The 15,680-nt window shown below is 46.8% G+C and overlaps 1 protein-coding gene across 1 annotated transcript in view; it reads left to right on the forward strand.

Moving 5' to 3' along the window:
- The window catches only part of PGBD5 (piggyBac transposable element derived 5), a 105,641-nt gene that overhangs the window by 73,018 nt on the left and 16,943 nt on the right, over nt 1-15,680 (forward strand). The window contains exon 4 of the mRNA XM_055425864.2: nt 14,067-14,247. Within this exon, the coding sequence (XP_055281839.1) occupies nt 14,067-14,247 (181 nt within the window). The remainder of the gene's footprint in view (nt 1-14,066; nt 14,248-15,680) is intronic.

Raw genomic sequence — 15,680 nt, forward strand, 5'->3', positions numbered from 1 at the left:
ATGGAAAAACAGTGGAAACCGTGTCAGACTTTATTTTTTTGGCGTCCAAAATCACTGCAGATGCTGATTGCAGCCATGAAATTAAAAGACACTTACTCCTTGGAAGGAAAGTTATGACCAACCTAGATAGCATATTAAAAAGCAGAGACATTACTTTGCCAACAAAGGTCCGTCTAGTCAAGGCTATGGTTTTTCCCGTGGTCATGTATGGATGTGAGAGTTGGACTGTGAAGAAAGCTGGTCACCGAAGAATTGATGCTTTTGAACTGTGGTGCTGGAGAAGACTCTCGAGAGTCCCTTATACTGCAAGGAGATCCAACCAGTCCATTCTAAAGGAGATCAATCCTGGGTGTTCATTGGAAGGACTGATGCTAAAGCTGAAACTGCAATACTCTGGCCACCTCATGCGACGAGTTGACTCATTTGAAAAGACCCTGATCCTGGGAGGGATTGGGGGCAGGAGGAGAAGGGGACGACAGAGAATGAGATGGCTGGATGGCATCACCAACTCTACGGACATGAGTTTGAGTGAACTCCGGGAGTTGGTGATGGAGAGGAAGGCCTGGCGTGCTGTGATTCATGGGGTCACGGAGAGTCGGACACGACTGAGCGACTGAACTGAACTGAGCGCAGTGTATGGAGGTGTGTGGTGCCCAGTGCTGCCTTCCTCGGGGTCTGACGAGATTCTTTAAGGGAGGCCCTCAAGTTTGCACACACTCAGTTGCCTGTCTTCCCCAGTCAGAGCAATGGTGCGTGGTAGGTATAAGAATCCATAGAAAGTAATGATTTTTTTTCATTCATCCCACTCAGGGATACAGGTTCACATCTTAGACCAGCTAAGAGCAAACTCAGGCCAGCAGGAGCTGGACCAAATGACCCAGTGGCACTTCTCAGGCAGGTTGAGTCCTTTTGTGGCCTTTTGACTGCCCAGTTGACAGTTCATTGAAAACCCTGCCCCTCAGCTGAGACTTTTGACATTATTATTTTTGTTACTTATTTAAATATAGATCCTGCTTTATATTCATTTTAAACTCATTGTCTTCTAGTACTGAGTGCCACCGTTCAAGACCCTCCTTGGGCTTACATTGATGCCAGTTTTCAGCCTCAGTCTTCTTCCGCATTTCCTAATAGGAACAGGAAGATGTCTGACCCCGCACCTCCCTGCTTCTCCTGATGGAGCAGCTTAGTACTCCTTGCAAAGAGGCTGACTGGAATCTGGGAAACTGCCAGTGTTCGGACTTGCCCGTGTGGACAAACAAAGCTAAGTCATCTGAGATGGCCCTGTGATACCACCGTGCATCATGGCTTCTGGAGAAGTGTGTTATTTCCAGGGGAGGTGGGGGCTGTCATCACCTCCAGGCGTGATCTTAATGCACAGCGTGTTAATAAGCACTGACTGAGGTGGGGGCTCTCTCAGGAACAGGCTTGAGTTCCACATGGGCCTATGCTTGGGTAGTTCTCATGGGGGGCTTCTTCTATGATTATATTTAGTTTGTCTTTTTTGATTAAATTAGATTGTGTGTTTAACATCAAAAACATAAAAATCTGAAAATATCTATAATTCCAACATATAAAAAGAGCCATTTAAAGAATATAGTCAACATATCTACACACACACACACACACACAGAAAGGCTATACCATAGCAGAGTTCCCAGCGGTAATGAGCACTCCCACGCCCTCACAGTGTGGGGTGTTTCAGTAGGGAGAGTCTCTGCTGGTTTTTGTGCATCTTTGTACATTGAAATCAATCTATTTGCCAGAGAATAGAGTTGATGTCACCACCACTCTGCTGCTTTGATTAATAATAAAGAGGTGGGGGAGCGTGCCCTTCATAAGCCATGGCGTTTGGTCCCGTGGTCGCAGGCACGCTGCTGTTGAGCCGTGAGCCCCATGGGTGAAGGCGGGCCTTGAAGGTGCCCACAGATCCTGCCTCCATGGGGCGTGCCTCACCTGGTGCTTCACTCACTCTGACCTGTGTTGCTGTGCAGGGATATGATTCTGTGGATGTAACCGTGGTCCTAAATCTGTTCCTTTTGAAAAGGAAATGATCCCAGGTGGACCTGACCTAATGAGGCGAGCCTTTAAAGCAGCACCCTCTTCCTGGCAAAGACGTTGGAAGCCCAGGAGGGATTCAACTCAAGGCAAAGTCTCCACTGCCGGCTTGAAGGCTTGAAGGGGCCCAGGAGGGGAGGGCAGGGACCCCCAGGGACTGAGAGACCCCTCCGCCAGTTCATGCCAGCAGGGAACCATGCACACATAGCCAGCAGTGCTGACTGTGGTATCCTGAACAGAATCTCACCCATGCCCTGCAGAGCCAGGTTTAAGTGGGTGCTGTGTGAGCCGCTAGGCTTGTGATCACTCATTCAGCTCAGTTCAGTTCAGTCGCTCAGTCGTGTCCGACTCTCCGTGACCCCATGAATCACAGCACGCCAGGCCTCCCTGTCCATCACCAACTCCTGGAGTTCACTCAAACTCATGTCCACAGAGTCGGTGATGCCATCCAGCCATCTCATTCTCTGTCGTCCCCTTCTCCTCCCGCCCCCAATCCCTCCCAGCATCAGAGTCTTTTCCAATGAGTCAATTCATCGCATGAGGTGGCCAGAGTATTGCAGTTTCAGCTTTAGCATCAGTCCTTCCAATGAACACCCAGGATTGATCTCCTTTAGAATGGACTGGTTGGATGTCCTTGCAGTCCAAGGGACTCTCGAGAGTCTTCTCCAGCACCACAGTTCAAAAGCATCAATTCTTCGGCGATCAGCTTTCTTCACAGTCCAACTCTCACATCCATACATGACCACGGGAAAAACCATAGCCTTGACTAGACGGACCTTTGTTGGCAAAGTAATGTCTCTGCTTTTTAATATACTATCAAGGTTGGTCATAACTTTCCTTCCAAGGAGTAAGCGTCTTTTAATTTAATGGCTGCAATCAGCATCTGCAGTGATTTTGGACGCCAAAAAAATAAAGTCTGACATGGTTTCCACTGTTTTTCCGTCTATTTCCCATGAAGTGATGGGACCAGATGCCATGACCTTTGTTTTCTGAATGTTGAGCTTCAAGCCAACCTTTTCACTCTCCTCTTTCACTTTCCTCAAGAGGCTTTTTAGTTCCTCTTCACTTTCTGCCATCAGGGTGGTGTCATCTGTATATCTGACGTTATTGATATTTCTCCCAGCAATCTTGATTCCAGCTTGTGATTCTTCCAGCCCAGCGTTCCTCATGATCCACTCTGCATATAAGTTAAATAAGCAAGGTGACAATATACAGCCTTGATGTACTCCTTTTCCTATTTGGAACCAGTCTGTTGTTCCATGTCCAGTTCTAACTATTGCTTCCTGACCTGCATACAGGTTCCTCAAGAGGCAGGTCAGGTGGTCTGGGATTCCCATCTCTTTCAGAATGTTCCAAAGTTTATTGTGATCCACACAGTCAAAGGCTTTGGCATAGTCAATGAAGCAGAAATAGATGCTCTTCTGGAACTCTCTTGCTTTCTCCATGATCCAGCGGATGTTGGCAATTTGATCTCTGGTTCCTCTGCCTTTTCTAAAACCTGCTTGAACATCTGGGAGTTCACGGTTCACGTATTGCTGAAGCCTGGCTTGGAGAATTTTGAGCATGACTTTACTAGCGTGTGAGATGAGTGCAATTGTGCGGTAGTTTGAGCATTCTTTGGCATTGCCTTTCTTTGGGATTGGAACGAAGACTCATTACACAGTGAAAAAGCAGCAAGAGTATAATGTATCTAAATTTGAGTGTGTATGTCTGTCCCGAAACATCAAATAAGTTGTGTGAGGAGAGGACAGCTGTGTGTGTGTGAAAGTAGAAATCATCTGCTAGGCTGGATTTATATAAATCATTATATATTTATATAATCTACATATATTTATATATAATGTACATATAATATATATATATATATAGGTAATATGTAGTTAGAAACCGATTTCTGTTCTAGTTCTGCCTTGAGCACCATGACCTCGGAGGAGTGGGCAATGTGCGCCGGCTGTACCCACCCCACTACCACCGCTGCTGTCCAGCCAGGCAGTTGGACTTTCTTGACCCCACCCGTCCCGGGCGGTTTCCTTGCCCCCGTCCCCTGCAGGTCTCTGTGAGCGCCTCCTCCATGGGAGTCCCGCAAGTGCTGGTGACCTCAGGAGCCTGGCTCAGCTCTGCTCTCCCACATATGCTGACCCTCCCTGACCTTCTCCAGTTTACACCTTCCTCTTCCTGTGGCTTCTGTTTGGAGGGCCCTCTGCACCTCAGACTCAGCACCATCACAGCTGGGCTCAGGCGTCCCTAATCTGATCCTTGCGTCCCCCACTGCCGCCCGGGCCAATGGCTCCGCAGCACTGCAGGACCAGTGCTGAGGGCCATAACGTCTTAGGGGCTGACAGTGCTTCTGTTTCTCTCAAAATCAGAAGGGGAAAAAGATAAAAACTTATAAGTTGAAGCAAGTGCTTTAATATATAATATTAATATATTTATGCCACTGCAGTTGTAAAATATAATTTTAAATACTTTTTCACAGAGGACGAGGCCCATGGGAGCAAAAAGGCCCATGAAAGTCACAACACAGCCCTGCCCCCGCCTTGTTTGCAGGATGGCGGCGTTTGCCCCGGCAGTGCCACATGTTGCCGTGCCTATGGCACGGGAAGCAGGGCAGTGCTTTGTGACCCGACCTCAGTGAACATCACCGCGCTGAGTACTGGCAAGGGCCCTCTTCTGCCCTGATGTGCGAGTCTGAGTGAGGACATCCTACTTACCTTCAGTTCCTTGCTGACATGCCTTGGAGCTTGCGATGAGCAGATGTGCCCAGTCCCTTGGTCTGGTGGGATCTGCTGTTCCCTGGCCAGACGCTCAGTTCCCTTCCCAGCATTGTCCCCACAGGGACTGGGGCCTCTGTGTGCCAACCCTTTCCCACCCCCAACCCTGAGGACGTCCACGCTTCCAAAGAGGGCAGAGAGAGTGTTGGGATGGAAGGGAGGACGCTAGTCTGTGCAGCCGAGTCTGGTCTGGAAATCAGAGCGTGGCGTTGGCAGGTACCCCACATCCGAGAACCTGGATAACCTGCCTTCCAAAACACTGGCTTTGTTTCTGGAGACAAGTTTGTAAGGCTCTGGCTCACCCAGTGCCTCAGCTGGGAAAGCTGCTGGTGAGAAAGACGTGACTCTTTCCAAGTTATGTCATTAGCTTCAGGAGAGGAGCAATTATTCTGCTGCTGTTGGTCGCCCTGATGGCCACATTTAGCCCTGCCCACTCCAGGCATCCTCTCATGAATCAAGGGTTGTGGGTTCATCAGGACGGGTGATGTCTTATGTCCACTTTATTGGGACCTCTGGACTTGGCATCTGTGTGGTTCTGAACCATCCTTTGACACTGACATACACCTCCTGCATGAGAAGCTCAGACCTTCCAAGCAGCCGCTGACTTGTCCTGGAGTGTATCTGAGGCCACCCATTCAGTGTTTGAATAGCTCTGAGTGTTAGTAAGGACTCTGATTCAAGCAGATCTGTTTTCCACCTGTTTGTTTATATTCATCTTGGTTCAGCCCTAGAACGACTGTAACCATCATTCCGCAACACAGCTCCGCAGCCAAAGAGGAGCTCTTGGAGTCCTCTGTGCTCCTCCCTGTGGCTCTTTGTTATGGCAGCCCTAGAAAACGAATGTGCCAACCACCACCCTTCTCTTTACACCCTGGAAAGTGTGGCGTCCCAGAGAATCGGCCGTGATGTGACCAGGGAAGAATGAGATGGTCACCAGTTCGGTTTTTAATGGGGGTCAAGATACGTTCGCTTAGGCCCATCACGGTATCTGAGGCCTGCAGTCATCCATCTCCAAGTGTTCAGTGTTTTACTTGTTTTAACTTGTTTTACTTGCTGAGTCATATTTCTTGCATCCCATACTAGATGCAGTTAATTTTTTTAGCTTGGTTTCAGGATTTTGCATTTAATCCTATTAAATGTTGCCTGCCTCAGGCAGAGTGTGCCAGGGACTGCCCCCTCTCTCCAGGGAACTTTGGAAACCAGGTCATCAGGGTTGGGCCTGAGGGATTCCAGCAGTGCACCTTCCGTACCCTGCTGAGAATCCTGGGTGTGTGTGGATGGAAGGTTCCCTTTCAGGGGACATGTGGAACAAAACTACTGTCCTGAGGTACAGTGTTCAAACTACCGCACAGTTGCACTCAGATGCTCAAAATTCTCCAAGCCAGGCTTCAACAGTACGTGAACTGTGAACCTTCAGATGTTCAAGCTGGATTTAGAAAAGGCAGAGGAAGCAGAGATCAAATTGCCAACATGCCCTGAATCATCGAAAAAGCATCTAAAAACAGAGTTCCAGAAAAACATCTATTTCTGCTTTATTGACTATGCCAAAGCCTTTGACTGTGTGGATCACAACAAACTTGAAAATTCTTAAAGAGATGGGGACACCAGACCACCTGACCTGCCTCCTGAGAAATTTGTTTGCAGGTCAGGAAGCAACAGTTAGAACTGGACATGTAACAACAGACTGGTTCCAAATTGGGAAACGAGTATGTCAAGGCTGTATATTGTCAGCCTTTTTTTTTAACCTGTACACTGATCACCGAAGAATTGATGCTTTTGAACTGTGGTGTTGGAGAAGACTCTTGAGAGTCCCTTGTACCGCAAGGAGATCCAACCAGTCCATTCTAAGGGAGATCAATCCTGGGTGTTCATTGGAAGGACTGATGCTAAAGCTGAAACTGCAATACTTTGGTCACCTCATGCGACGAGTTGACTCACTGGAAAAGACTCTGATGCTGGGAAAGGTTGGGGGCAGGAGGCGAAGGGGACGACCGAGAATGAGATGGCTGGATGGCATCACCGACTCTGTGGACATGAGTTTGAGTGAACTCCGGGAGTTGGTGATGGACAGGGAGGCCTGGCGTGCTGTGATTCATGGGGTCGCAAAGAGTCAGACACGACTGAGCGACTGAACTGAACTGATGCAGAGTACATCATGAGAAACGCTGGGCTGGATGAAGCACAAGTTGGAATCAAGATTGCTGGGAGAAATATCAATAATCTCAGATATGCAGACGACACCACCCTTATGGCAGAAAGTGAAGAAGAACTAAAGAGCCTCTTGATGAAAGTGAAAGAGCGGAGTGAAAAAGTGGCTTAAAATTCAGCATTCAGAAAACTAAGATCATGACATCCAGTCCCATCACTTCATGGAAAGTAGATGAGGAAACAATGGAAATAGTGACAGACATTTTTTTTTGGGGGGGGGCGGGGCTCCAGAATCACTGCAGATGGTGACTGCAGCCATGAAATTAAAAGAGGCTTGCTCTTTGGAAGAAAAGTTGTGACCAACCTAGACAGCATGTTAAAAAGCAGAGACATTACTTTGCCAACAAAGTCAAAGCTATGGTTTTTCCAGTAGTCATGTATGGATGTGAGAGTTGGACTATAAAGAAAGCTGAGTGCCGAAGAATTGATGCTTTTGAACTGTGATGTTAGAGAAGACTGTTGAGAGTCTCTTGGACTGCAAGGAGATCCAGCCAGTCTATCCTAAAGGAAAGCAGTCCTGAATATTCATTGGAAGGAGTGATGCTGAAGCTGAAACTCCAATACTTTGGCCACCTCATGCAAAGAGCTGACTCATTTGAAAAGACCCTGATGCTGAGAAAGATTGAAGATTGGAGGAGAAGGGGATGACATAGGATGAGATGGTTGGATGGCATCACCGATGCAATTTACATGAGTTTGGGTAGGATCCAGGAGTTGGTGATGGACAGGGAGGCCTGATGTGCTACAGTCCACGGGGTCACAAAGAGTTGGACACGACTGAGTGACTGAACTGAGGTGGATTTGGGGACAGAGTGCCCAGTGTGGTTGTGTGAGGATATCCTGTGAGTCAGAACTGGTACAGAAACCTATGGTGGTGGCTGCAGGATTGGGCTTTGGTGAAGGAGAGAAGAGAGGTTCTGAGGAAATGTCCTTGCTTAGGCACACCCACACATGATGCTTGGCAGAGATGACTAGCTTCTTCACCTCGGTGTCTTACTCTCTGTCCGAGAGGTTCCTTCTGGGAATTTAGGTGGGAAATGCATGAAAACCCCAAAATGAAGTGTTAAGTCCTGCCACGTGAGCCCCCCAGGCTGAGGGGAAGCCAAGTCCTCCCTGATGACTCCTCAAGGATGAGCTGCTTTTAAAGTCAGACCCACACCACCTGCTCTTCCTCTACTTCAGGAACATCAGATGCTGTATTTTGCAAGAGATCGTCTGCGGTCACTTGGCCAAGGGCAGCACCAGAGACCTGCCAGTCCTCCCTGTACCCCATCTCAGCTGTTCTTGGTCTGCATGGCCAAGCCTGTGTTCAGCAGTTCTGTGCCTCAGAGGGTGGTCAGAGTGTGGCTCCCTGCCTGTCAGCTGCTGGCTGTGGCCTGTGGTGGTCAGAGAGTGGCTCCCTGCCCGTCAGCTGCTGGCTGTGGCCCTTGGACTGTGTGACGGGCACGGTGAGCACCATGAGCACTCAGAAAGGGGGACAGCAGTTACCACCCACGTGGCGATCGTTCCACCCACGTGGCGATCCTCCACGGTTGAGTCAGCCACACACTGCGTAACTCCCTTCCCACTTCCTGCATCTATGTCTTAGATGATGTCTTCAGAAGATAGTCAAGGGACATGGTTTAAAAATATTGTGTAGTAATTCCAGCAGTGATTATTGTATAGTAATTTGCAGCCAAAGATGGAGAAGCTCTATACAGTCAGCAAAATCAAGACCGGGAGCTGACTGTGGCTCAGATTATGAACTCCTTATTGCCAAATTCAGACTTCAATCGAAGAAAGCAGGGAAAACCACTAGACCATTCTGGTATGACCTAAATCAAATCCCTTACGACTATACAGTGGAAGTGAGAAATAGACTTAAGGGACTAGATCTGATAGAGTGCCTGATGAACTGTGGACGGAGGTTCATGACACTGCAGGAGACAGGGAGCAAGACCATCTCCAAGAAAAAGAAATGCAAAAAAGTAAAATGGCTGTCTGAGGAGGTCTTAGAAATAGCTGTGAAAAAAGGAGAAGCGAAAAGCAAGGGAGAAAAGGATATACCCATTTGAATGCAGAGTTCCAAAGAATAGCAAGGAGAGATAAGAAAGCCTTCCACAAGGTGGGAATAGAAGGAACATTCCTCAACGTAATAAAAGCTGTATATGACAAACCAACAGCAAACATTATCCTCAATGGTGAAAAATTGAAAGTGTTTCCCTAAAGTCAGGAACAAGACAAGGGTGCCCACTTTCACCACTACTATTCAAATTATTTTGGAAGTTTTTGGCCACAGCAATCAGAGCAGAAAAAGAAATAAAAGGAATCCAAATTGGAAAAGAAGAAGTAAAACTCTCACTGTTTGCAGATGACATGATCCTCTACACCGAAAACCTTAAAGTCTACCAGAAAATTACTAGAGCTAATCAATAAATATAGTAAAGTTGCAGGATATAAAATCAACACACAGAAATCCCTTGCATTCCTATACACTAATAATGAGAAAATAGAGAAATTAATGAAACAATTCCATTCACTGTTGCAATGAAAATAATACAATACTTAGGAATATATCTACCTGAAGAAACAAAAGACCTATATATAGACCACTATAAAACACTGGTGAAAGAAATCAGAGAGGACACTAATAGATGGAAAATATACTGTGTTCGTGGATTGGAAGAATAAATACTGTGAAAATGAGTATATTACCCAAAGTAATTTATAGGTTCAATGCAATCCCTATCAAGCTACCAACAGTATTTTTCATGGAGCTGGAACAAATAATTTGACAATTTGTATGGAAATACAAAAAAATTCGAATAGCTAAAGCAATCTTGAGAAAGAAGAACAGAACTGGGGGAATCAACTTGCCAGACTTCAGGCTCTACTACAAAGCCACAGTCATCAAGACAGTATGGTACTGGCATAAAGACAGAAATATACATCAATGGAACAAAATAGAAAGCCCAGAGATAAATCCACGCACCTATGGGCACCTTATCTTTGACAAAGCAGGCAAGAATATTCAATGAAGAAAAGACAATCTCTTTAACAAGTGGTGCTGTGAAAACTGGTCAACCACTTGTAAAAGAATGAGACTAGAACACTCCCTAACACCATACACAAAAATAAACTCAAAATGGATTAAAGATCTAAATGGAAGACCAGAAACTATAAAACTCCTAGAGGAGAACATAGGCAAAACACTCTCCGACATAAACCACAGCAGGATCCTCCATGACCCACCTCCCAGAATATTGGAAATAAAAGCAAAAATAAACAAATGGGACCTAATTAAAATTAAAAGCTTCTGCACAGAAAAGGAAACTATAAGCAAGGTGAAAAGAGCCTTCAGAATGGGAGAAAATAATAGCAAATGAAACAACTGACAAAGAATTAATCTCCAAAATATACAAGCAGCTCCTGCAGCTCAATTCCAGAAAAATAAATGACCCAATCAAAAAATGGGCTAAAGAACTAAACAGACATTTCTCCAAAGAAGACATACAGATGGCTAACAAAGACATGAAAAGATGCTCAACATCACTGATCCTCAGAGAAATGCAAATCAAAACCACAATGAGGTACTATTTCATGCCAGTCAGAATGGCTGCCATCCGAAAGTCTACAAGCAATAAATGCTGGAGAGGGTGTGGAGAAAAGGGAACCCTCTTACACTGTTGGTGGGAATGCAAACTAGTACAGACACTATGGAGAACAGTGTGGAGATTCCTTAAAAAACCAGAAATAGAACTGCCATATGATCCAGCAATCACACTCCTGGGCATACACACCGAGGAAACCAGAATTGAAAGAGGCACATGTACTCCAGTGTTCACTGCAGCACTGTTTATAATAGCCAGGACATGGAAGCAACCTAGATGTCCATCTGCAGACGAATGGATAAGAAAGCTTTGGTACATATACACAATGGAGTATTACTCAGCCATTAAAAAGAATACATTTGAATCAGTTCTAATGAGGTGGATGAAACTAGAGCCTATTATACAGAGTGAAGTAAGCCAGAAAGAAAAACACCAATACAGTATACTAACACATATATATGGAATTTAGAAAGATGATAATGGTAGCCTTGTATACGAGACAGCAAAAGAGACACAGATGTATAGAACAATCTTTTGGACTCTATGGGACAGAGCAAGGGTGGTATAATTTGGGAGAGTGGCATTGAAACATGTATATTATCATATGTGAAACGAATTGCCAGTCCAGGTTTGATGCAGGATGCTCATGGCTGGTGTACTGGGATGACCCAGAGGAATGGGATGGGGAGGGAGGTGGGAGGGGGGTTCAAGATGGGGAACACATGTACACCTGGGGCAGATTTATGTCAATGCATGGAAAGACCAATTCAGTTCAGTCAGTTCAGTTCAGTCGCTCAGTCGTGTCCGACTCTTTGCGACCGCATGAATCACAACACGCCAGGCCTCCCTGTCCATCACCAACTCCCGGAGTTCACTCAAACTCATGTCCATCGAGTCAGTGATGCCATCCAGCCATCTCATCTGTCGTCCCTGTCTCCTCCCACCCCCAATCCCTCCTAGCATCAGACTCTTTTCCAGTGAGCCAACTCGTCGCATGAGTGGCCAAAGTATTGGAGTTTCAGCTTTAGCATCAGTCCTACAATATTGTAAAGTAATTAGCCTCCAGTTAAATAAATTAAAAATAAATTTATTATTTTTTTTAAATAAATAAAAAAAAGAAAGCCTTCCACAGCGATCAATGCAAAGAAATAGAGGAAAACAACAGAATGGGAATGACTAGAGATCTCTTCAAGAAAATTAGAGATACCAAGGGAACATTTCATGCAAAGATGGGCTCGATAAAGGACAGAAATGGTATGGACCTGACAGAAGCAGAAGATATTAAGAAGAGGTGGCAAGAAAACACAGAAGAACTGTACAAAAAAGATCTTCACGACCCAGATAATCACAAAGGTGTGATTACTCACACTCAGCTAGAGCCGGACATCCTGGAATGTGAAATCAGGTGGGCCTTAGGAAGCATCACTGTGAACAAAGCTAATAGCGGTGATGGAAGTCCAGTTTAACTATTTCAAATCCTAAAAGATGATGCTGTGAAAATGCTGCACTCAATGTGCCAGCAAATTTGGAAAACTGAGCAGTGGCCACAGGACTGGAGAAGGTCAGTTTTCATTCCAATCCCAAAGAAAGGTAATACCAAAGAATGCTCAAACTGCCGCACAGTTGCACTCATCTCACACACTAGTAAAGTCATGCTCAAAATTCTCCAAGCCAGGCTTCAGCAATACGTGAACGGTGAAGTTGCAGATGTTCAAGCTGGTTTTAGAAAAGGTAGATGAACCAGAGATCAAATTGCCAACATCCTCTGGATCATCGAAAAAGCAAGAGAGTTCAAAAAAAAAACCATCTATTTCTGCTTTATTGACTATGCCAAAGCCTTTGACTGTGTGGATCACAATAAACAGTGGAAGATTCTGAAAGAGATGGGAATACCAGACCACCAGACCTGCCTCTTGAGAAACCTGTATGCAGGTCAGGAAGCAACATAAGTGAACATAGAACAACAGACTGGTTCCAAATAGGAAAAGGAGTACTTCAAGGCTGTCTATTGTCACCCTGCTTATTTAACTTCTATGCAGAGTACATCATGAGAAACACTGGGCTGGAGGAAGCACAAGCTGGAATCAAGATTGCCGGGAGAAATATCAATAACCTCAGATAGGCAGATGACACCACCCTTATGGCAGAAAGTGAAGAAGAACTAAAGAGCCTCTTGATGAAAGTGAAAGAGGAGAGTGAGAAAGTTGGCTTAAAGCTCAACATTTAGAAAACTAAGATCACAGCATCTGGTCCCATCACTTCATGGCAAATAGATGGGGAAACAGTGGCTGACTTTATTTTTCTGGCCTCCAAAATCACTGCAGATACCGATTGCAGCTATGAAATGAAAAGACGCTTACTCCTTGGAAGGAAGGTTATGACCAACCTAGACAGCATATTAAAAAGCAGAGACATTACTTTGCCAACAAAGGTCCGTCTAGTCAAGGCTATGGTTTTTCCAGTGGTCATGTATGGATGTGAGAGTTGGACTGTGAAGAAAGCTGATCGCCGAAGAATTGATGCTTTTGAACTGTGGTGCTGGAGAAGACTCTTGAGAGTCCCTTGAACTGCAGGGAGATCCAACGAGTCCATCCTAAAGGAGATCAGTCCTGGGTGTTCATTGGAAGAACTGATGTTGAAGCTGAAACTCCAATACTTTGGCCACCTCATGCGACGAGTTGACTCATTTGAAAAGACCCTGATCCTGGGAGGGATTGGGGGGAGGAGGAGAAGGGGATGACAGAGAATGAGATGGCTGGATGGCATCACTGACACAGCGGACATGGGTTTGGGTGAACTCCTTGAGTTGGCAATGCCAGGGAGGCCTGGCGTGCTGCAGTTCATGGGTCACAAAGAATCGGACATGACTGAGCGACTGAACTGAACTGAATTCCAGCACATCCTCTTTGCTGGTCCTGGGATGTCATGTGTGTTTTAAATCCCGTCTCTCCCTCTGCAGTATGAAGTGAATCCTGCCCCTTCTGCCCACCTGGTTGTTACTGTAATTCTGAACATGCTTTGTAAATGAAAAAGCTGTATGCAAACAGAAAGTGTACAGATCCATTCTTACAGGTGAAGTAGCCTTTATTTCTGTTTACTGTGAACATGACTTCTGTGCTTCAGAACAGGCAGATGTGTTTGCATTTGATCTCAGCTGCCAGATGCGTTACTTGTAACTATTTGACCTTTTCCCTGCTCTACTCTGGCAGGTCCGAACTGCAGTCTTGGGCTGAGGCCCTGGGCTGCAGGGCAGCCAGGAAGTGACAGGTCTCTGTGGACCACAGAGATGACGGGGCGAGTGGGGGCTGTGGAACAGGTGGCCTGAAAGGTGGTGACTTTCATACATGCCTGGTCTGCTGGCAAAAGCCTGTGCTTCCTGAATGATTGGACTGCAGCCTGGTCCTGCTGTGAGCTCACTGACTCCTGTGTGTTTCTGATGCAGATTTATGTCCACTTGAAGGAAGGCAGTGGCCCTGATGGGCTGGATGCACTGAAGAACAAGCCCCAGCTGCACAGCATGGTGGCCAGGAGTTTGTGCCGGAACGCGGCCGGGAAGAACTACATCATCTTCACCGGGCCCAGCATCACCAGCCTGACCCTGTTTGAAGAGTTTGAAAAGCAAGGTTTGTCAAGTGGGAACCGGGTTGAATTAGGCCTCTTCCCCTGGAGAAGTGCAGAGGTGTGGCTGGGGGTATGGGCGTGTTGTGGGCAGCACGGTCCCCAGTCGCCCGACGAGGACACCTGAGCCTGAGGGCCCCAGAGTTGTGGACGGGGACCTGTCTCAAGCTTGTGGTCTAGGGGACATGTCAGTACAGGTTTTCTGGGTTTACCTCTTTGTGTCCTTTGTGATGAGGCCAGGCCATCCGAGTTTTGCTAGCGTTTTATGGGCTGCTATAACAAAGTGCTACAGAGTGGGTGGCTCATAGAAAACAGGGGTTCATTGGTCACAGTTGCAGAGGCTGGACGTCCAGGACAGGGTGCCAGCATGGCTAGATGAGGCTGCAGACTTCTCCCTGTGTCCTCACGTGGGGAAACGGGTGAGGGAACTCTGTGGGGCCTCTTTTATAAGGGCACCAATCCCATCCATTAGGGCTCCACCCTCCTGACCTAACTACTTCCTGAAGGCCCACTTCCAGATACCATCACCTCACCTCAGGCATTAGGTTTTTGACGTAGGAATTGGGAGTGGGGCACAAATATTAAATCCACAGCATCAAGTCTCAGCTTCTCTTAAGGCTCTTAGGGAGTCTGAACTCCCCATTCTGCGAGCTGTAATGTCACCCCTTCCACTTGGACAGAGAATTGTGTGGATTAATACAGGCAGCTGCACAGTGGGCCTCAGAAAGGTGTTTGTTCCCCTCAGTGCGAAGATGCCTGGTTCATCTGTTGAAAAGATTGAGCAAGCCTTCCATGGCTCTGGAAGAATTGGGGCTATAGAAGCAGACCCCGGCTGAGTCAGGGAGCCCGTGGCAGGCTGCATCTGTCTTCACTTGGTCCTGCATTTGGGATTTATATTCTGTCCACTTAGGAAAAACCTAGAACACCCACACTCAGCTCCTCCAGACGCTGAAATTGCAGACCTGTTGCTTAGCAACAGATCTGAAGTCTGGCCTTAAAACCAAACCCTCTCAAGTAATGGGGAGCCCACAGCTGCCGACCCACGGCCTCAGCAACTGTGATGAGGCAGCCCCTGGACGCTTTGCTTCTGCCGACCTGGGCTGTAACTCACTACTCTGGTTCCAGCAGAGCTCAGGGTTTAATTGTTGAGAGAATTCAGTGTGGACAGATCAGACTTTGTGAAGCAGAGCCGTGGAAGTCAAGTTGGAGAAAATTGGCCCTAATGCTCATGAACCCAGTGCCCGGGGTCCCCGTGTAAGAGCATGTGGTGAGCACTAGGGCTGCCATGTCCACTGGCCTGCTCGGCTCCCATTTTGAGTGTCACGGGCATGGCATGAAACCCCCAAGGTTCCCAGAACTGCCCTAACAGTTTTCGTGGGCCCTCCGGGCCCGATGCCACCTCATACCACCTCGTCACCTGGACTGAGGGTCACATAGT

Source organism: Moschus berezovskii, chromosome 12 (assembly GCF_049115385.1).
Source record: "Moschus berezovskii isolate FMDL1 chromosome 12, NW_MosBer_1.0, whole genome shotgun sequence".
Lineage (NCBI taxonomy): Eukaryota > Metazoa > Chordata > Mammalia > Artiodactyla > Moschidae > Moschus > Moschus berezovskii.